Raw genomic sequence first — 23,780 nt, forward strand, 5'->3', positions numbered from 1 at the left:
CTTGTTCTTCTCTTGTCCTCAACATTTCCACTGTTAGCATTGCACATAAATCCCTCACTTTTTATATAAAAACTTTGGCTTGATTGTGCTGGGAATGGTCATTCAAAAAGTATTGTATTCTCTCCATAACCCTGAATTTATATGAAATAAAACTTTTCCCCGCTTACCTGAATAATTCCTTTCTTTAAGCAGCAAGCTCTACAGATCTTTTACAATGGTACTTCAGCCTGCCTGGAGCTTGGGGACCAGACCTGGCAGCAGGGGAATACCCCATGCCTGAAGTTCCCTTTTGTTAAGCACTTCCACAGCCAGGATACTTCAAATTGTTAAATATACTTTGAGGAAAAATAACAATTTCTTCAAGCAAAGCATGGTGGGCTTGTCCTCATTAAGTAAAATTTAAGTCCCTGAATGTTAATTTTCATCTCAGTGATCCACTTGACTCTAGGGTCCACAGATCCATTACAATGGGATTTTCGTAGCAGTTCGCCTCTAGGATGGGAAGCAGGACATGGACATCGGCCCTTGGAGAAGACTTAGCCAATGCCATTTCCTTTTTTTTGGCAGAAGACTGGATGCATAATATGTAGAATTTGATGAAGGCAGTCTCAGCACAGAAGATATGAGTATTCTGCCCTGAGACTGTCCGTACTCATAAGGACTGAACTTGAATGCCTAATCGAAGAACAGCATTTCTAATTTACTTACAGAATTTACACCTACCTTCTGAATTAGAAGTACAATACTAGGTCTTGTTTGAGAAAGCTCCCCATGTCCAATCTGGATAGTACAGTGAGGAGCAGAATGAGGTTAGAAGGTCATGTTCTATGACATCATGAAACTGGAATAAGTTGGTTGCCCTAAGGAAGCATTTCATGTTGGGAATCATCAAAAAAAGGAAGATTCATAACATGCTAAACACATCGCACTCCAGCCACTTGGCTTTTTTCTTTGGACATTTAATATACCTACAATAAAACCTTTCGGGGTTTTATTTAACATGGTAGTTATTCTACTGGCTGGTGCAAAGTCCATACTTTAAGTTCAGTTTCAGCTGTCAATGCACAGATTTGTCACAGTAGCTAATCCCAAGGATCAAAGTCCCATATGTTTCCCTGAAACAGATTTAAATCCCCCCTTTCCCTACCTCAGGAGAGGCCACGTGATTTTTAGGTTGAGAAGGACCATATGTGAAATACTGTCCACTCATGTTAGCACTGCTTGTGAAAGCATGCAGGGGCACTTTGATAGTTCATATTTAATTTTTTGGGCTGAGTTTTCATTGTGAGATGCCAGCCTAGGCTTGGCTGCCTGTGAAGGGCCTGTTGAGTAAGAGAGGTTAATATTTCAGGTAAAAATTTACCAGCTAGAATTGCTGAGCCCCTGACTGCCTTGGGCAGAAGGGTGTTAGAGGTGGCAGCAGCAGGAGGAAGCTGGGTCTGAAGGCCCCTTACCACTTTCTGGAATTGGTAGCAGCTGTGCTGTGTCCTGTGCCCTCCATCCATGAGGTAGCTGAGCTCTGCAGTCAGAGGCATGGCTGCTGGTGCAGGCTGTAGGAGCTCAAACATGGTCTTCCAAATGCCCTTCTGGCTTTGCTCCCCTCATGAAGATGGGACTGCTTGCCCCAGAGCCTGTTCTTTTCCAATCCCACCTGCCTCTTCTTCCATAGGCAAGAGACGAGCCAACTTCACCGGGCCTGAGCTGTGAGGAAAAAATGCCCTCTACCCACAGAGCTGGCAGAGCCCCACACAAGACAACTGGTAAGGAGGAGGGAGGGGGCAGCTGGAGAGACAGGCCTTCCTTTTTGCCTCTGGCTTTTCTCAGTCTAGCACTCTTCTTCTTACTCCCCTCCCCAGCTCCCAGCAAGCCTGTAGGAGAACCAGCATCTGCAAATGCATCAAAAGGGGAAGCAGAAATGAGGGGACAATCACCCCTAAAATCAAATGCTGCCCTCGGACACAGCTGGGAATGAGACACATTGCATTTCAAATGTTTAGACTTAACAGGCTGGAATTCTCAAATCAGGGGGGCCTGGTTAACGTGCCAGGAAAAACTGAAGGGAACTTCAGGGACTGGACACTCCCCTCCTGCCAGTGACTGACCAATGCTGAAGTATCATTCTAACAGAGGTGTGGATCTTAGGATGAAGAAGCCAGCTGCATTTCCTCAATGACAGTTGTGAAAAAGAGGACCAAAGTCCTCCCACTTCAAAAAGTTTGACACACTAAGTGACATTCCTGGAGCAAAAGGTTGGATGCACTAATAAGCAAAACAAAGGCAAAATCAGACCCTTCCTTTTTACACTATTGAAGTCCTAAAGGAGCGGTGATCAGAGGCTTTGCTAAGACTACTGCTATGCTGGGGTGCAATGGCTAACAAAGAGAAACACTTGAAATACACCCAGCCTTTAGAGAAATGAAGTTACCTGCCTACTATGAAGTACTGATAGCTTCTTTGACATACATTATTGTAAGTTGTTCTCAGAACATTACCCTCAGTTTAGGTTACTTTACACTTCACCTGCCTGTGCATAATTTGAGCAAATAGGCCAATTCCTCTTCCTACCCGAAACTACAAGTGACCTGACTTCCTTTTGCTATTAAGGTCTGTTGCGGTAGCACGGAAGATAATCAGTTTTTTAAAATACTGCTGCTTTACCTGTTAAAAAAAAGTGAAAGAGGGCGAGCACAAAGATATGTGCTACTGCTGTGCTACCTCAGCAAGAACTGCCCCCACCAGTGACCCAAAGTCTCAAGGAGAAAGGAAGCCTTTACAATTGGCTAGGCTGTAATTCAGCACACCACAGGCCTTTCTGCCCCCCTCCCAACCACCCAAAAAAGTGGACGCTATGGGGAGGAAACTACTATCAGGTGATTTTATATACTGAAAAATGAAATGTGTAGAAGTTATAACTGACTGCTGGCCCAGCAGAGGGGGTTGGTTGGCAGCAAGGCTGGCTTTAACTTAAGCTAGATCTCAAACTGTGGGAAGCATAGCACATTGTGGCAATGCGAAGTAAAAACACTTTGGAAACTAAGCAACAGGATTAGAAAGGGGGGGAGGGGAGGGGAGGGGATCCAGCAGAGATTCTCTTACAGTGTTGCCCACAGAACTACTGTCTTAAAGGGGATGGTTGAGTGATAATGAGGTTGAACACTTCAACCCCTCAAAAGCTGTTTTGAAGGACAAATATCTATTCACTGCTTAATCATCTTCCACACTAATTCTGCCTTCAACGGCTCTCACCATACACACAGTGGGTTTCTTAGAGAGGACATGGGTGAGTAACTCCCTAAATTTGTTACAATGAAAACTGCTAAGGATGCTAGCATTAAGTCTTGGCTAACAGTCATGTTTATGCACTTCTATGGAGTGCAAAATGACCTGTGCAGAGTAGCAACCCTAGAGCATACAGATTCTCTATCATCTGCACTTCTGCCTTCTGGAAGTTGTGTAAAGCAAAAACCTAGCTGCCTCTTCAGCTGCTGGAGAGCTGTCCATGATGCAGTGAACCTGCCCAACACCCGCCCCCTGCCAAAACAAACCAAAACCTCTCCTGTAGTGGTATTTGCAGCAATAAACAGTCTAATAGCAGAGTGCAACCATAACTACCTTCATACACAACAGTTTGCATTGCTGTGAGTACACAGCAACCTCCTACTGGGCCAGGAATGTCTACTGCCAGCCCAAATCATCTTTCAGCACTGAACTTTTTCCCCACTCCCAAAGTCAAGTTAAGGTCAGCTGCAATTATGGAAAAGTAGAACAATCTCCTATCCAGTGATCAGCTCAGTGTCAAAGCAGAGCTTTGTCTCCTTTACTGACTACTCCCCAGAGCATTAGACTGTGGTTCACACATCAATCTCAAGCATTAGCTACGCTCTAACCACAGGATGCTATGCAAGTCAGAAAGACGACAACCCCAACCATATTTTCTGAAATCAATATAAATAATATACTGTGTCTTACATACGATAAAATGACATCAGTTTTATACTTTAAAAATCATTTCAAGGTTGACTTGATATTACCTCTGTCGCTTTTGGCTTACCTGTGATTCCTCCTGGCACTTGCTTTTCAGGAGGATTGTGCTAGAGAAGCTGAAATGAAAGTTGCTCTGAGAAGTTAGATGCAGTGCACAGTGGACGACACAGAGGTACTAGATGCATCTGGGATTTACACCCATTTTATTTTGCACACATTGAAATCAGAAATCCTAATTTTCGTTTTCACCCTTATACAAATCTGAATACTCTGCTACACTATTTGGCCCTCTCCATTAAGTGTGCCATCTTTATTTTAAAAATATATAAAGCATTGCTATTTAGAAAAGAAACCTCCCACAAAGTGCTCTACCACCACCAGGTACATGTCCAGTTTAAAAAAAAGTCTCAATATCAAAAGTAAATTAAGCTTGTCTTCAGAAAACTTCTCTACATTTGATACACAATTATATACAGTCAGTCTTGGCTCTAACATATTAGTTCTTTTTCCCCAAATTAAGTCTTCATTATCTGAATCAAAATACACAATTGTACATTAAAAAAAAGAGTAGCAACAAGACTGACGAATTCTTCTGAAGGGAAGGGCTAAGAGCTCACATACTGTGTTTATGCAGCCAAGCACATTGCTGTATAATTCTCCCTTATGCAACAGTGCTACACAAATGGCTGCCCTTGGGGCTTGGCTGAGGCAGCAGGACAACAGCTAAAGAAAATGCAGGCAGCAGGTGCATTCTGAAGAAAGCAGTTGCCCTTCCCTGCAGAATTGAGTACCACTGCTATAGCCCTGCTTCTTCCAAGCTGTGGTACTCCTAAGGCAGAGAAGAAATTCTGTAAGAGGAGAGAGGGGGCAGAACAGGCTGGCCCACCTCTTTCCCTGAAGCATTCCTAAGCTCTGCCAGCAGAAGGGCTCTATCTGCATCAGATCTTAAGAGCTCTTTAGGGTAGGAATCTCCTTTGTGGTCCATTTTAACTTTACCAGCTTCCCCATCTCTCAGGAATTTCTTGACTCATTACCCCATCCCCCTCCCAGCTGCTGCATGCCTCAAGTGAAGGAAGGGAGATTTTAGTTGACTTGACGCTAGAGCTGGTTGATAATTTTGATTTTTGTTGGGGGGGGGAGGGGGAGGAGGCTATTTTCCCTTCAGAAAATTTCCAGTTTTTCTAAGAAAATTTCAAATTTTCTATTGGAAAAACTAAAGTGACTGCTCCCACCTGGAAGGTTCTTATCAATCTCACTTTCTGCCTGCAGGGAGAAAGTGAAATTAACAAGACCCTTCTAGGCAGATAACCAGCAACGTGAAATATTCTCCCAAAATGAAGGTTTTCAGAATTTGTGTCTCAAACAATGTTGAAATTTTGTTTTCTGGCTAGCCCTACTTGTGGCACCAGACACCAGCAGTAATCAGCCTTACCAACCCTTAAAAACATGGCATGTATTAAAACAAGCCCATTCCTAAGTGGTCCTGGGTTAAAACGAGTTTCTCCTCCCTTCAAATTAATTCTCTAATACAAAGAATGAAGCAGCAGCAGCTTTAGTAGCCAGTCAAGTATACAGAAACCTGTAAGAATCAGCCAATGTTTCATGCATTCCAATGCATTTCAAGTGAGATCAGAATAGTCGTCTTAGCCAACTTTAAACGTTTCCTAGATTACTTTATTTGCTACACCTCACAGCTTAGATGGACCACTGATTTTAGATAATTCAATATTTACATATCTATGTAAAAAGTAATAAGGCCCAATAAAATATGATCCAGCTTTACTGAGGCTCTTCTAAATTCAAGGTCAGCATTTCAGTAGTTGCAATCTTTTCTAATTCCAAGGTATAAGGGTTATACTCCTCCTCAAGCTTTCTCTTCCAGATTTTGACTATAAACAAAGAACAGAATATTAGTACGAAAGTCACTTTAAATTTCTCCTAGAGTATCCCACAGATTCTCTTCCCCCCAGTTTAGTATTCACAGACAACCCTACTTAAGCACTGAAATGCTCAATCTCCCGGTATGAAGGACAATGTAAGAACTGAGGGAGAAATCAGCATGTAAGGGACTCTTAAACCAACATACTTTGCAAGCACCTGCTGGAAGATAATCTGAAAATTCTCCAGGGGGACTATCTAAACCCTATGTTACTTGCTGCATTTTAGGAACGGATACAGACTCATTTGCCTACTGCTGTTTCAAAGTAATGATCTGACTAATAACTTTCTAATGCTCTATCAGGAGCACATTTTATTTACAGATCCTAATATGCACACAGAGATATACACAAAAAGGGATCATTCCTTCAGTACTGCAAATGCAGTTACCTACAGGGTTGAAGGCCTTCATACAGCATAGAAATATTTTAGGACAGAAAGAAGAATATTTGAAGCTGTAGTAGCAAATTGTCAAACTAATCAGAATTTAGCCAGCCTGCTTGGGCCAACTAATCTTACAAGAAGTACCAGTGGAATTTTAGCCACAAACAAACAGTCAGGAGCTCTGTTACAAGTCTTATATGAAAGAGCAGCATATGCCATCTACCACCAGGTGGACTATTTCAGAAATTACTTAAAGGAAGAGTGCCATTTACAAAGGATATGTCCACCTACACAGCAAAAGCTGTGCACAGGTTAGCCTACCTGAGCTAACTTAAACCCAGCTAGCATGGGTAACTTAGTAAACAGCGCAGGTAGCACAAGCCCAGCACTGAGCCTGACTACACTTGGCTTGCTAGCCTGCTCTCTGCTGACTTCACTGCTATTACTACCTGCGCTAGCTGGATTAAATCCAGCGTAGGTAGGCTAGCCCATGCAAAGCTTTTGCTGTGCAGACATACCCAGATATGTCAACCATATAACTTCATGAAAAACTAGGTTTTCCTTAGATGTCTCCCATCCAAACAGCAACCAGGTTGGACTTCAATTCATGAAGTCTGGTAAGGTCATGGGCCAAAGAGATATGTTTGCCCTTCCTAACCAGACATCCTTAGTCTGCACTGCCTCACGAAGATTCTGATCAGATAATTTTAGTACAAAGGAAGGAAAACTGATTGAACACAAAGAATAAACCACTGAACACTCACTGTAATTTGGTACATCCTCATCAGATTCCACATGGGGCGTTTTACCAGTCTTGGACAAGCTCTTCTCTTCATATTGAGTGGTTAAGATTGTGCTGTGCTTTTCACTTTCTCCCCCTTCAGCAGCCTCTTCCTCTAAAGCTGCCACCATATCTTTGTATGCATGCCTGGCTTCCATTGTCAGTTCTACCATTTTGTGAAAGTGGTCCTAACATGGGAAAAAAAGTAAGAGAGAAACCAGTGATAAGAGAACATGAAACACTATTATGGCTTAAACCATATTTCTCTGTTGAAGTGTGTAAAGATGTAGGGTACAGTTTTTGCACGCCTTCTACTCCGAATATTAAATAAGCACATGAGCAGGCAAAACAGAATAAACCATGTACCTGGATTTTGTTTAGTAACTGTTTTATCTTGTTTTGGTTAATGATAAACAGGGAAATACATCAAGAGACTTTCTGATGCAGTGAGGAACTCAAAGGTACATTTTTAAGCAATGTGTGGTTTTAGCCACACATCTGACATGTATTGCTATAGCATTTTTATAGATTGCTTTGAACTTAATGGGTTATAAATACTATTTTTATTATGTACCAGTTTGAAAATTTAGTCCCCCTTCCTGCAAAGTTATTCAAACTAATATTCTACCAGCTAGAAGAGGAAGATTTTACATTTTCAAATGTCTCTTTTAAAAACATTCAGTATCCCCCTCTCTGTCCCTAGTAGTTCTCCCAATTTGCAACAAGGTTTTTTTTTGTTTTTGTTTTTTAAAAAAGAGCTGCCACTAGGCTCCTCCCTCCAGACATCTCATCAGGTATTTAAAATACCAGTTATCCTCAAGAAAAGCTTTTTGAACAGCAGATTTGGGTAGAGAAGATGCGGAGAGCTGGCCAAAAATACATCTGTGAACAAAGCAAAAAGGAGAAAGGTGGTGTGGAAATAAATGTTAATTCTGTATAACATTATAAAGCAACTGACCTGTCGACTATTAATACAGAAAATGGAGTGAGACAGAGAGAGACTGTCTAGCTGCCTAAGAGTCAGGTCTTTATTGTACTCATATATATATATATACACACACATATACACACACACACACACAGTAATAATAATTAAAGCTATGAACCAGTGTCTTTGTTCAACTCACCTGAGCACCATCATAACTGAAAATTCCGACCACGCTGACAGGCACTGCTTTGTTCACACAGCGTCCTAGAGCTTTGCGATTCAGAGCAAAGACAAATGGGATATTCTGTTCACAGGCACAGCCAATAATGGTATGTAGAGTCTCATCCAACCCACCTGGAACAGACAGCGAACTGAGAATGAGACTATTCAAAAAGTATCATTTATTCAATCCAGTTATAACTAAAAGGCATTACTGCCAGAAGTCCCTTAGTAAAAGATACGGGTTTAAGATGCAGCGTTTAGAAATGCCAGAATGTATGTGTTAAAATATACTTATGAATGTGCAGTGCACAGAAACATTACTTGAAGCTCGATAGTGTACTGTACGATCTACTCTTCTAAAAGGTTAATCTGACAATTCTCCCTTTGAATCAACAAGAATCCTCAGATAACACTGCTACTAAATTCCAGATTTTACTACATTTGAAGAACAAAGATTGGATGACACACCAGCACCACTATAAACAGTATGAAACAATGCAGTGTTGGTAAAGTATGGCTGTCAAAAAAAGAAAACTTTTAAAAGCAAAATCACTTCAAGATCACAGATCAAAGACAGTAATCTGAACAGTAGTTACACCTCTACCCTGATATAAGGCGATCCGATATAACACGGTAAAGCATTTCCCTTCCTTCCCCCCAGGCTTGCGCAAGATAAATACTAGACGGAGAGAAATCATTTAAGCTCAGTATCAATGTGGACACAAGAACAAATGGATATAAACTGGTCATTGGGAAGTTTAGACTTGAAATTAGATGAAGGTTTCTAACCATCAGAGGAGTGAAGTTTTGGAATAGCCTTCCAAGGGAAGCAGCGGGGGCAAAAGATCTACCTGGCTTTAAGATTAAACTCGATAAGTTCATGGAGGAGATGGTATGATGGGATAATATGATTTTGGTAATTAATTGATCTTTAAATATTCATGGTAAATAGGCCTAATGGCTGTGATGGGATGGGATCTGAGTTACCCAGGAAAGAATTTTCTGTAGTATCTGGCTGGTGAATCTTGCCCATATGCTCAGGGTTTAGATCACCATATTTGGGGTCGGGAAGGAATTTTCCTCCAGGGCAGATTGGAAGAGGCCCTGGAGGTTTTTCGCCTGCCTCTGTAGCATGGGGCACAGGTCACTTGCTGGAGGATTCTCTGCTCCTTGAAGTCTTTAAACCACGATTTGAGGACTTCAGTAGCTCAGACATAAGTGAGAAGTTTTTTGCAGGAGTGGTTGGGTGAGATTTTGTGGCCTGCATTGTGCAGGAGGTCGGACTAGATGATCATAATGGTCCCTTCTGACCTTAGTATTTATGAATCTATAAGCCTGGGAGGGAAGAGAGGAGGCAGCGGGTGGGGCACAGGGAGGGCAGCAGCAAGTAATGGTGGGCGGGGGGGGGGGGGGCGAGCCCACGAGGAACTGCTCCCCGCCCCAGCTCACTTCTGCCTCCTCCCCAGAGCGCTCCGCTTCTCCCCTCTCCCTCCCAAGCTTGCCGCACCAAACAGCTGATTCACAGCAAGCCTGAGAGGGAGAGGGGAGAAGCAGAGCAGCAGCAGTGTGCTCAGGGGAGGAGGCGGAAGGGAGGAGAGCTGGGAGCTGCCGGTGGGTGCTCTGCACCCACCAATTTTTCTCTGTGGGTACTCCAGCCCTGGAGCACCCACGGAGTCGGCGCCTATGGTAGCAGCATGTCTGGCTTGGACACGCTGCTCTGAGCGGCATGTTAAGGGGGCGGGGGGTGGAATAAGTGGCAGAGGGTCTCAGGGGGCGGCCGGGGACAAGGAGCAGGGGGAGTTGGATGTGTTGGGGGTTCTGAGGGGTCAGTCAAGGGGCAGGAGGTAGGTGGGGGTCGGATGGGGGTGGGGCCAGGCTGTTTGGGGAGGCACAGCCTTCCCTACTCGGCCCTCCATAGCAAGTTCGATATAACATGGTTTCACAGATAACGCTGTAAGATTTTTTGGCTCCCGAGGACCGCGTTATATTGGGATAGAGATGTACTTATAACATTGCAATAATACGTCAATGACAAGTTGATACGTCCTCCAACCAGTCATTTGCTTTCACATTCCTTAATCTGATTTACTTTTCAAGGAAGGCACCAATAAATCATTGGTCTTCCATGCCAGTTTTCTCCAAGTGTAAGATGTGGCCCTCAAAGGGTACTACCATCAATATAACAAGTCTGTTCTACATTTATCTTCTGAAAATAAAACTTGATTTTTTGTAAAACATTTACCCTTTGACTGAATCTTTTCACAGTTTGGAGAGATGATGACACATTTCAATTTTTTCAACTTCAGGTGTTTCAAAACTTCTCTGAGTCCCATAACAAGTCTGCGTTTTGTCTTGGCCTTCACTGGATCTTTCTGATACAAGCGATCTTGGAAACGAACCAGTTCTTTTAGAAGATCTGTCACACAACTATCAACTTCTTTACTAAGTACCTGGCTACAGTAACTGGAAAAAAAGAATCAGTTGTTTAAGTGTTAAATATTCTGCAATCACAAACATAACTGCACTCTCTCAAATACAAGCTCTATGTACAGGACAATAAAAAAAGTTTTCCAGGTTTTTCAGTGTATTAAAAAGGTATAGGGAGGTTTGTTTCTTGACACTCCAGCTCCTGTATCAAGTTATACCAAGACATGCATATCAAGAAAAAGGACAAGTTTTGCTAACGAAAAAGTTCTCCCAATGTCACAGCCTATTTTCACTCATAAGAATCAAGAGATAGCAACCATATTGTAGAAGTACTAGTTGATTTTTATAGCACTGTCACCTATAACAAGATTGAAATGTCAAAGTTGGAGCAAGAGCCAAAGGCAAGGGAGAAAATCAACTATTTTACTTATCTCTGGGCCCGATCCCCTTGTGATCTGCCCATGGAGGGGGATCCACAGGAAGAGTAGATGAACCTCATTCCTCTTAGCACCCAGTGGAAATCAGTGTGGAAAGTTAGGCTGTTTACACTAGAGACCTTACAGCAGCACTGATGCAGCTGCACCACTGTGAGGTCTCTCATGTAGCTCTCTATGGCAACAAGGAGAGCTCTCCCGTCAGCTCTACGTTGGCTGGAGAGCATCTCTCACTGACATAGTGCTGTCCACACTGGAGCTTCTGTCGATGTCAGTCAGGGTGTGTGGGGGGCTGTTTTCCACACCCCTGAGCAACATAAATTTTATTCACAAAAGTGCTAGTGTAGACGTAGCCTTAGACAGCTGCACTGAAGTTTCTCACAGACTTCCTCAACACTGGTAACCACTCTAAAAAAGGGTTTTGGGGACAGCTGTAGTGAAGGGAATCCCTGGCACCACGAAGCCAGGCTACCAGAAAGTAAGTGGCTACAGATTCATAGGGCCTTTGTATGGATGGTCCTGTATCCCCACAGATCCCAGCACTTTGCAAGTCAGACCCTTGTTTTCTTGCTCTGGAGGTATACTGGAGCCCACTAACTCTCCTGACACCAGAAGAATGCAGGGATAATCCACAAGGGGAGCCAAAGAGTTTCTTGCCCTTTCCTCCAGGTATTACCATGAAGGGTGAGATCTGGCCTCCTATTTCTAACCATTACTCATCTTACAAGTGAAACTAGGTTTCATATTGGTTAGTCTTATATTTCAGTGGGATTTTTTTGGTAGAAGAACTTCATTTATTATTTCAGATTTACCTCAGTACAGTTTAATGGACAAACCCATTAAAATCCAAAACAATGTAATCTAGCTGTATAAAAGAATCCTTCACCCTGAAAGCCAAGCAATAGAAGATCTCTTTGGTTGAGTAGCCCTGAGCATATCCAGACCTATCTGCCATTTCAGTGCAATAATGTTCGGTTGCTGTGGACCCAAGAAATTTGTTCACTTTAAAAAAAGCAATTAAAAAGTTTGCTTTTACTTTTACCTAGGATAGAGGGAATACAAAAACAGTGACTTTTTTTACATTAACTAAATTGTGACGCATAAAAAGGCTGTGGTGCCTTTCTGAAGAATGAAGATGAAAGCAACACTTATTAAACAGTTATGTCAATGGCAGAGTTTCATTTTTCCTATAGTGGATCTTTGACCTGCTGTTCAAAAACACAATAACCAAAGTTTCTTGTTAAAAGGAAACACGTACACACAGCTGCTATCATAACAACATTTAAAGTGTTTGTACAAGAGGGCAACTAACTTGTCCCCTTGATTTTTCCATGCAACACAAACATGTCATCCTGCTAATCACATTCTGCTTTGTACCTCTCTATCATTTTGTCTGGCAGCAGAAAACAAAGAAATATTCTAACCATAATAAGAGTGTTTTCGGAAAGGTGAAAGAGCCCTAATTCTCTCTCTCAGTACAGTAAAAGATTTTTTATCTGGCATGTTGGAGTATGGGGGGCTGCTGGTAAGTGAAAAATGCCAGTTAACTAAGAGGAAGGGAGTTTGGGTGCAGAAGGGGGTGCAGGCTCTGGGAGGGAGTTTGGGTGCGGGAGAGCGCGCAGGGCTGGGGACAGGTTTCGGGGTGCCCGATCTGGGGGGGGCTCATCTGAGGCGGCTCCCCACAAATAGTGATCTATCCCAGCTGCTCCTAGGCGGAGGCGCAGAAGGCGGCTCTGCGTGCTGCCCCCGCCCTGCCCCGAGTGCTGGCTCCACAGCTCCCATTGGCCAAGAACTATCTGCCGTGCCTCTGCCTAGGAGCAGCTGGGACAGGTCCCCACTTGTGGGGAGCCGCCCAAGGTGAGCATCCTCTGGATCCAGCACCCCGAAATTCATCCTGTGCCTCAACTCCCTGCCCTGCACCCCCTCCTACACTCAAACTCCATCCCTGAGCTCACGCCCCATCCCACACCTAAACCCCCAGCCCTGCATCCCCTCCTGTACTCCAAATCCCTCATGGCTGTTCCTCCACCTAGGAGCAGCAGGGACACATCACCCCTTCCAGGGAACCGGGTAGGGAGCCAGGTAGGGAGCCTGCCGGCCACGCACTAACAGGACTATAAACCGGGCTTTCTATGACTGTTAGAAATGCTGGTTTAGAGAGCTTTCCGGTTTGTACAGGGCCAGATAACAGTTTTTACTGTATAACTATGTGATTTATTCCACATTATAAGCAAGGTGTTTATGTTTCTAAGAGTATCTGCTGCTCCTTCCTTTTGCCGTCACTAAACCTATTATCCTCCTCTCCTCTGCTGATCTTGGATTTGCCTTCCTAGCCTGACTGATGACACATTAGTACTGCACTTGCTGCTTACTGGGATGTCACTTATTAGGTGCAAACCTGCAGGATAGCTGAAAATAAGAATTCAGAGTTGTGAGTTTAAAATTCAGTTAGCATTTCACAGAATGTTACTGATGTAACTTACCTTATTCAAGCAAGGTCCTGCCTGTGGTACCATAGTATAAAGGAAGTTCCAATACTAACAAATACTTACTCTCTAAATCTCCTGCTATGAATTTTTGGAAGGCTGGAGTTTAGTTGTGTTAGATTGGAGGAACTTTCTGTAGAATCCTTGAGGTCTTTACATTCCAGGAATACTTCTGAACTGCCCTGAGCCACAGAAACTGAGGTTATGGGATCATCATCTGCTATATCTAAGCATAAAGAAATAAACTGTTGTATTTGTGTTATAAAAGGCAGATGAAAAATTGAACTGATCTATAAGTGAGAATATAACTCAAGGACTCTCCTACACAGAAATAGGATAGATAGTTCCTACAAGCCCTGCTTTTACTTGTTTCAGGGTTATTTGGATCATTTCTATTACTGAAGTGAATAACTCAGCAAGTACTATTAAAATATGACCAGAGTGCTTTAGAATCTATTCCCTGTAGATTCAGATCTTTCAATTTTAGATAGGTTTGGCTAAGACGCAGCATTAGATAAGAATTCACATCCTAAAAACATTGTTAATGCAGAGTTATGGTTGACTGGCAGTTCCTTGAAAACCAGGAAAGGAAATAGAGTTATGGTACACACCAGCCCTGTGCCAACACTTTAAGTCTGCCCATTGGACCCGCAAGATACAATATAATATAAGTCACAGCTGCCCTACAATAAACAGATTTGAAGAATGACTAAGTATGCCACTTTACATGGTGTGGTGTTGCCCACAGAATTGTATTCTCATTCACCTGTATGCACTCCCAACTGCCCTTTACTGCGTCAGGGACAGCTGAATGTACAGTGCAGAGATTACTTGCAGCAGGTTACCACTGTTACGAGGAGAGGTCCATCTGCTTTGTGGGCTAAGTTATGTCAGTTGTGCAAGTAAAGGAGCACAACAGTCTATCCTTGCCATGGGGATTTGTAGCAGTCTGCTAGCATACAGAGCAGAGGTAAGTGCAAGTAATATTCCAGGGGGAATCTACAGGACAAGGTTCAAGGGGGTGGTGACACCTGGCAACACTGGCTGCTTGGAAAGAGCAGATGACGTGGTTGAATATACACCAGGTATAGCCAACTGCTGTTCATTATGCCAACCTAAATGCAACTTCGCCATTCTCGATTTCTCCTATTGTACTCATGCTGTATCCCCACAGTGCTCCATATCATCAGCAAAGATAGACTGCTACGGCACCTGTCAGATGTTGCACAGGGCGTCACTCAAAGAGACCAGCTAAGGTTGAAGGGCAGTGCAGGGCTGGTATGTACTTTAATTTTGTATTTCCAGATTTTAAGAAGTTTAGCTGTATTAGACATTCTGAAAGGGTATAAGACACTGTTAATCAACCTTAACTCTGAGAAGTGTGAATTAACCTATTCATCTTAATGGGTGTTATCCTCCCACACTATCCCAAAATCTACCCCAGCCCCTGTTGAAGTACATCAATTTTCAAGATAATCTCACTATGCTCAGAAGTGTTTGAGCTCTTCATGGGGCGGCTGTACCTGAGAATCCCTTGACAAAGTAATTCCAACTTGCACCACTATCTCTATCCCTGACCCTAATGTGGCACGGTAATATATGGATGGCAGTGCCACCACAGTTAAGGTTACACAGAATTTCCATTTTAATAGGTGTGAAAAAGTTCTACACACATTTGGGTTAGAGCACCATTTTAAAAAATAAATAAATAAATAGTTTGTGCACTACTCAATTTTTCTATAGCAATTTACAGGGGGAAAATACAATTTGAAGTTTGCCGTGACTGTTTTAAAGAGGACGTGACTAAAATTTTTCTAATGTCTGACATTTCCTTCGATCCCTTTTTCTAGATAGGTTTCAGAGTAACAGCCGTGTTAGTCTGTATTCGCAAAAAGAAAAGGAGGACTTGTGGCACCTTAGAGACTAACCAATTTATTTGAGCATAAGCTTTCGTGAGCTACAGATGCATCCGATGAAGTGAGCTGTAGCTCACGAAAGCTTATGCTCAAATAAATTGGTTAGTCTCTAAGGTGCCACAAGTACTCCTTTTCTTTTTTCTAGATAATTACACATCACTAAGAAATAAAATTGATAGGCATGATCCCTTGGTTGGCAGAGATGGGATTGATTATTATCAGTTGAAATTTGTTGTGTTAAGTTTTCATGATAAATAAAAAATACTCTTTTGACTGATGCCAGGATCATGGTTTTACATTTGAAAATGTAAACTTTACACCAACAATTAGAATACAGCTTTCTATTATGGGTTCACTTCGTAACGCTCAGCAACCACTTTGATCATTCTGACACTGATGAGAGTTGCAGCTACTCTCTTTTCTTTGAGCACTCAGGCTATTGTTACGAGAGAACTGGACTTGACATAACCACAGCCATTTTGTGCACTTAGCCACCATTAACTGCAAGCGAGAACACCACAAAGTCAGGAATAACTTGAGGTTTGCATAAGCATGCGAAATAGCTGCAGTGGTAGCTTTGCTAATAAGGACAGAGTAAGTGACAGATTCATGAGAGTGGGAGAAGTGTGGATTACGGACCTTGGACCTGGGTATCTATGACCATGAGTTTCGTGCTGTTATGACTAAGAGTTGCTTTGGTGACAAGTAGAATTCTGAGGTTTTTTGCTGATGCTAGGAAAATTGGTAGTCCACTAGGGGTTACTACGAGTTATGTCCTTTGTTCTGAACAAACCTATTAAAAGGTTAGTGTGTGTAATTTGGAGAAGTTCGGAGAGGATTTCTACAAGCTAGGAGGCTGACATCTAAGTCCCCAGCGACTAGGAGGAAGGCTGGCCACCAGAAACCTGCCACTGACCATTCAACACCATCTCAGGTTTTGGATAACTATGTCTGGGTTGCTCTATACTATTTCAGATGTGCACTTCAGGCGCAAAAAAAAAAAAAAAAAAAGATCTTTGAGTGAAAGCCCTCTTGTGTGCACCAATCATTTATCAGAAGGAAGAGTTATGTCCCCCATTGATTTATTTCCTGAAACCATCTGGGAAATGAAGATTAGTTACCATAGTTTTGGGTTCAGAAACCTCTGGGTAACACTACGGCTACACTTACACTGCTGCAGCACTTAAAATATAGCCACTCATTACAGCAATAGGAGGGGTTCTCCAATCACTATAGTTAATTCAGCTCCCTGAAGTCAGGTCTATACGACACACTTACTTCAGTATAACAGTCACTTAAAGGTGTGAAAAATCCACTCCTGAGCAATTGTGATACCGACCATAACCCCCTGCGCAGACAGCCCTATGTCAGCAGGAGAGCTTTTCCCACTGAAATAGCTACCACCTCTCATGGAGGTGGAGTAACTAACCTGACGTCGGCTTAGAGCGTGTTCATCAAAGCGCTGCAGCTGCATCGATGCAGTGTTTGTAGCGTAGACCTTACCTGATATACAGTAGCTAAGACAATGGAAGAATTCTTCTGTCAAAGCACCGTCTAGAGCAGGGTTAGGGCAGCTTAACTACATTGTTCAGGGATGTGGATTTTCACACCCCTGAACAATATATCTAGGTTAACTTAACTTTTTAAGAGTAGATCTAGCCTTAACTCTATTGTTCTTGGAATGGGTGATGAGCATGTGGCATGATTACATTGCCCCAAGCTTATTGTTTACCAGAGTCTTCAATCTTCCTTCTTGTTAATACTATTTTCCATGACAATACTTCTAAAGAAAAATATAAGTATGCACATGGATTTTAGAATAGTTTGAAATATAGCTGTTAAACTATAAATTTTGCTCTCAGGGTAAAATTTCTAAAAGGACCCTGGCCAAGAGTAGACAGTCAGCAACTAATGTGCACACCACATTATCAAGAGACTGACAAAGGCAGGACTCAAACTTACAACACATGGGTACTACTCAGGTTCAGTAGCCACATCATCACCATGAGCCACCCACTTACTATATCAGGCTGCTTGGAAAGCCTTTGGCTTCAACAGAGTGCTTCCTGCTACACATATGCAAATGCCCTTCTGTGGCTTGTCAACTTGGTGTGGGCAACGCTGTAGATCAACTTTTAGTCTGTATAACTTAAAACACTGATTTCCCAAAGAAACAGTGGTGCCAAACACTGAGATCACCTGCTTGGGATGGATATCAGAGCCATAGTGTGAGCCCCAGGTGCATGCAAAAAAAGTTGTAAGCACCATACAATTTTGATGTCATATGATTTTAGGCGGGCTGTACTTTTGGAAACAGTTGCTCAAACAACCTCTAAACTGGAAAACTAACCCTATCTCAGGCCTCCATTGGGCACAGCAATTTCCAAAACAATTCAAGCAAGCATGTGGATTTTGGAACACTTGGAAAACTGGCTGTTCAACAGTTCAGTAGTCTCAATCTTCATTATAATGGATAAACACAATTACAAATGCAGGGGAAGTTTAGTTCTCTTTACATGTATTCAGGATTTTCAGAGAAATTCTTTAAAAATTGAAGTATATTCAAGTATGTATATTCATAACATATACCGCATTATTCTGTACAGATTTAATTGGGTATAATGGAATACAGTTAAGAAAGGGAAATGTAGCTGATATTTTAAAACCCTCAGTAACAATATGATTTATTAGCCTGTGTGGAGCAGTTTCCTTTTGGAAATGGTGGAAGTGGAATCCCTGCTGAATACCTCAGACTAGACAAAAGAGTTAGTCATCTATATTGGCAGAGGAACAACGTTGGACTAGATTAATAACTGGTATATTTCTGATATGGGAAATGTAAGAAAGTGATTCCACAGCAGACCCCAGAATTTGGCCTCACCATTAGAAAGAAATACGTTTCTCAGCCACCCTGCTGAGTCTGTGTTAATTGAAATTGCCTGTCAGTTTTACAAGATCAATGTTAAATGCAGAAGCACATCCAGAGACACAGATTGTTCTAAAAGTAACAAGATAACAGCTGTTCTTTATGGATGGTACAACTTTGTTTTCCTAAACTCCAGAATAAGATTTGTGAACCCCCCACTCTTGCATGCTTACCTTGTTTGTTTCCTTTTAGATGTAACAAGTGGGATGAATAAACTTATTAAAGTCTGCCATGTCCCACTGATTTTAGAATGGTTATGTTAAAGGATTGGTAGATGATAAAATGCAGATGTGACAGGATATACGTTGGAGTGTGAGTGTAACTGTATGTACATATGATTAAATGAGAAATGAAAGATTAAAGGTTGAGGTGCCAGCCTTAAAATTAGATCATTTGGCTGAAGAAAGCAGTGGACGAGATAGCCCGATAACCCTGTGCCCCAAGGACAGGAGGGCCAAAGAACTGAAGAACAAGATAACAACATCATTTAGTCATTGCTGTGCCATCAGCATGATTGACTATCACCTCGAACATGAGAACAGCATGATGAAGCAAACCCTATAAATTTGTATGAGGATAAATCCCTATAAAAACAGATCCTGAAGACTGAGGACTTTGGGCCTCAGAGTAGCAGCTGTGTTAGTCTGTATTCGCAAAAGGAAAAGGAGTACTTATGGCACCTTAGAGACTAACCAATTTATCTGAGCATAAGCTTACGTGAGCTAGAGCTCACTTCATCGGATGCATGCTGTGGAAAATACAGAAGATGTTTGTTTTTATACACACAAATCATGAAAAAATGGGTGTTTATCACTACAAAAGGTTTTCTCTCCCCCCACCCTACTCTCCTGCTAGTAATAGCTTATGTAAAGTGATCACTCTCCTTACAATGTGTATGATAATCACGGTGGGCCATTTCCAGCACAAATCCAGGGTTTAACAAGAACCTCTGAGGAGCAGGGGGAGGGGAATGGGGTAGGAAAACAAGGGGAAATAGGTTACCTTGCATAATGACTTAGCCACTCCCAGTCTCTAGTCAAGCTTAAGTTAATTGTATCCAATTTGCAAATGAATTCCAATTCAGCAGTCTCTCGCTGGAGTCTGGATTTGAAGTTTTTCTGTTGTAATATCGCAACTTTCATGTCTGTAATCGCGTGACCAGAGAGATTGAAGTGTTCTCCGACTGGTTTATGAATAATTCTTGACATCTGTTTTGTGTCCATTTATTCTTTTACGTAAAGACTGTCCAGTTTGACCATTGTACATGGCAGAGGGGCATTGCTGGCACATGATGGATATCACATTGGTAGATGTGCAGGTGAACGAGCCTCTGATAGTGTGGCTGATGTGATGAGGCCCTATGATGGTGTCTCCTGAATAGATATGTGGACACAGTTGGCAACGGGCTTTGTTGCAAGGATAGGTTCCTGGGTTAGTGGTTCTGTTGTGTGGTATGTGGTTGCTGGTGAGTATTCGCTTCAGGTTGGGGGGCTGTCTGTAGGCAAGGACTGGCCTATCTCCCAAGATTTGTGAAAGCATTGGGTCATCCTTCAGGATAGGTTGTAGATCCTTGATAATGCGTTGGAGGGGTTTTAGTTGGGGGCTGAAGGTGACAGCTAGTGGCGTTCTGTTATTTTCTTTGTTAGGCCTGTCCTGTAGTAGGTGACTTCTGGGAACTCTTCTGGCTCTATCAATCTGCTTCTTCACTTCCGCGGGTGGGTATTGTAGTTGTAAGAATGCTTGATAGAGCTCTTGTAGGTGTTTGTCTCTGTCTGAGGGGTTGGAGCAAATGCGGTTGTATTGCAGAGTTTGGCTATAGACAATGGATCGTGTGGTGTGGTCAGGGTGAAAGCCGGAGGCATGTAGGTAGGAATAGCGGTCAGTAGGTTTCTGGTATAGGGTGGTGTTTATGTGACCATCGTTTATTAGCACTGTAGTGTCCAGGAAGTGGATCTCTTGTGTGGACTGGACCAGGCTGAGGTTGATGGTGGGATGGAAATTGTTGAAATCATGGTGGAATTCCTCAAGGGCTTCTTTTCCATGGGTCCAGATGATGAAGATGTCATCAATATAGCGCGAGTAGGGGCGTTAGGGGACGAGAGCTGAGGAAGCGTTGTTCTAAGTCAGCCACAAAAATGTTGACATACTGTGGGGTCATGCGGGTACCCATAGCAGTGCCGCTGATTTGGGGGGGGCGGGGGGGAGAAAACCTGGATTTGTGCTGGAAATGACCCATCTTGATTATCATACACATTGTAAGGAGAGTGATCACTTTACATAAGCTATTACCAGCAGGAGAGTGGGGTGGGGGGAGAGAAAACCTTTTGTAGTGATAAACACCTATTTTTTCATGATGTGTGTGTATAAAAACAAACATCTTCTGTATTTTCCACAGTATGCATCTGATGAAGTGAGCTGTAGCTCACGAAAGCTTATGCTCAAATAAATTGGTTAGTCTCCAAGGTGCCACAAGTACTCCTTGACTTTGGGTCTGATTCTGCAAACCAACCTCCAGGAGCATCTGACACGCATCTGACAAGGCCCTGCTCCGTCCTCGTGTCCAGGCCACCTGGCCAGTGACTTGGCACGAACAACTCCTAGGCTGGTAACTATAACAACTTTGCAGAACTTGTGTGTGTATGTGCATGAGAGTGAATGAGATGTTACAGCTATAACTGATTTCTTACTCTGATTCTTTCTGTATTCACAATAAACATGGCATTTTGCCTTATCCCCTTTATAAGATCCTGCTGGTTTTTATTTTATTGGTATAACAACAGATCAGATGACCTAAGAGAGACAGAGATTCTCTAAAGACATAGATGCACGCTAGGTAACACTTCCCTGGGAGGCTACTACAGTTTGACAATTTGGGCAATCTTTGTACAATTTACAAATTCTGTTTGATATTGGAGACTCTGCATGCCTATATCAAACTTCCAACTTCATTTTCAACATGGGGCTTGTTTGCCTCCATATTGAGCTAAAACCCACAGGAACTGACAGAAGAAATTCTTGCACCTGACACAAGGATAACAATGGAGGGTTGTTAAACTTTGCTGATCATCCATTCATATGGAGCGCCCGTGGACAAACAGCTACCACCCATGGCAAACCTGTTTTTCAAGTCTGAATTCCAGGGGTGGTGGTACGTGGACTTCCTGGGGACTTTCTTTACTTGACAAGGCAGATGAGGGGTGGGGGGGATGGGGAGAGGAGGGAAGGGCAGAGTGGGGTTACTTGACACAAGGGACTGAAGTTTATGAAAAAGGGTCACTCACCAGCCATTTTAGAGTAAGCTTGTCCAAGACAGCAGAAGAGCACTGTATGCAGGGGTTAGAGTAAGGGGGAGAAGAGACCAGGAGCAGAAAGCTGGCTGCAGGAGCAAAACAGACTCCATGATTCAGAGAAGTCATGGGCTGCAGGAAGTGGATCCTTGACACTGTAGAGGCCTCTGAAGCATTCTCTGGGCTTACGCCAGAGTAGCGCGGAAACTGAGCAGGGAAGTGTGTATAGATATTTTATTGTTTTTTGTACATCTGCATGTTTCTTGTGCTAGCTAAAGTAAAATGACTGGAACCCATACAAAGTCTATAATCCCTGAAGAAGTGAAGTATAAATCCAGAGTGCCCACAAGGTTGGAGCTCTGGGAAAGGGTATGTTTAAGCTTCTAGGGAGTCTGGGTGGGAGTGTCAATGCTATTGGGCTTAGGCCCCCAGGAAGGCAGGACCCCATTTCAATGAAGTGGTGACAGAGCCAGTGCCCATAAGTGTGCCAGAGGGGTCAAGAAAAGACACAATGGGAAGCTTAAGAGTACACAGGCCAAGTGTGGTAGGACCCAATCACAGAGGATGGTGAGCGTCCAGCAGGAGGAGCTTTACCAGGGCTGTGACACCATTACAAATACAGTAAATCCAATGTGCGTAGAAAGGAGGCAACAACAACTAGACTTGCAATTATCCAGCAGCACAGACATCAGTTCGGACATGCTCTTCTAGCTGGGCTGGAATTGTTCTCTGCAAAAAAAAACTTTTAGAAAACCCCTAGTGGAGACCTGAGCTCTATACTAATCTTCATTTCACAAGTCTTGTGTAAAAGTTTTTTAAAGCAGCAAGTGCAATTACACCCACACAGCCACCTACGCATTGTATCGTCTACTCAGCAATGTGACACTGCTGGTGTGGTATCCAGTTAGTTAGCTCTTTAAAAAAATTAAAGAGCCTCCCCCATACCAATAAAAAAATAAGACATTCAGCATCAGAAAATACCTGTTTTGGTATCCTGAGTAAGTGTCTGATCTTCAGTTTTGGATTCTTCACACTGATGAACAGTATCTCCATCATCTTTTGGAATTGTTGTCTGTTCTAACAGGTGCTGTTTTCGCTGTTCTCTCTCTTTCAAAATAATCTTAAACATTAAACAGTTCAGTGTCAGGCAGGCACCAATACAATCAAGTTTTAACACCAAGATCAAACACACAAACACCAACTCCTCCATGTCACTAACATTTGAGCTTCATTGTAGGTGTATCCCCTCACACCAGGTTTAAGCAGCCTGATGTCAGAGTAAGTGTAAAGACTCAAGCCAAAAGCCACATATGCCCTAGCCTGCCTCTGTGTCAAAGGGGAAAAGATGAATTTTCTGCACCTACATTAACATTGATGCTCTCTAATGGATACCATCATAACTGGAAGAGAGACTTCTAGTGGCCAACTACAAGGACTCAGAGAAAAGCTGAAGATTAGGGATGAGTCAGAGCAAAAAGTTGGCCCAAAACAAAGGGGCAGATAAAAGCACTTAAGTATGAACGTAAAATATGGGAGTAGTCCAATTGTATACACATTTAAGGTACTTTGCTGGATTGACGCTTTATTCCCGCCCATCCTACTATGTAAAATCCAGTCAGTTTGTAGTACATCAGTGTTCCTCAACTGTGGGGGTGAGGCATGGGGGAGGGAGGGAAAAGAGACAAATCTGAGGGGTACAGAGACGACAAAAAGGAAAGGAGAGTGGTGGTACAGGGTGATAAAGGGGAGTATTGGGGATGAGGAAAGCTGTGTAACACTGGATCCAGTCTGATGACTCATTCCAAGTGTACTGCTATAGCTAGAGCAGTGGACCGCTTCTTGAAATCAGTCATCCTTCCCTGCATTTGCAACAGCCCCCAGCGTAGCTTGCTATTGCAGCAGGTAACATGTATGGGGCTACTGGCTCAGTTGACTGGTCCAAGCTTTGTGACCACTCACACCACAGGGCCCAGTTTAAGAGGGGAAAACCAAGAAAAAGCAAAATCAGATACTCCTATTACAATGGCTCCTAAATGTACTAAACACTGTACAGACCCCAACCCCCCA

At 42.8% G+C, this 23,780-nt stretch overlaps 1 protein-coding gene across 2 annotated transcripts in view; it reads right to left on the reverse strand.

The window, feature by feature from the left end:
• Positions 1 to 4,159: 4,159 nt before the first annotated feature.
• Positions 4,160 to 23,780, reverse strand: part of SECISBP2 (SECIS binding protein 2) — a 54,717-nt gene continuing 35,096 nt past the window's right edge. For both annotated transcript variants that reach the window (XM_048849242.2, XM_048849241.2), the window contains exons 13-18: positions 22,695 to 22,833; positions 13,651 to 13,810; positions 10,480 to 10,700; positions 8,215 to 8,369; positions 7,071 to 7,275; positions 4,160 to 5,873 (exon numbers count right to left, since the gene is read on the reverse strand). In XM_048849242.2, coding sequence (XP_048705199.2) covers positions 5,764 to 5,873; positions 7,071 to 7,275; positions 8,215 to 8,369; positions 10,480 to 10,700; positions 13,651 to 13,810; positions 22,695 to 22,833 — 990 coding nt within the window. In that variant the 3' untranslated portion in view covers positions 4,160 to 5,763. The remainder of the gene's footprint in view (positions 5,874 to 7,070; positions 7,276 to 8,214; positions 8,370 to 10,479; positions 10,701 to 13,650; positions 13,811 to 22,694; positions 22,834 to 23,780) is intronic.

Source organism: Caretta caretta, chromosome 5, assembly GCF_965140235.1.
Source record: "Caretta caretta isolate rCarCar2 chromosome 5, rCarCar1.hap1, whole genome shotgun sequence".
Taxonomy (NCBI): domain Eukaryota; kingdom Metazoa; phylum Chordata; order Testudines; family Cheloniidae; genus Caretta; species Caretta caretta.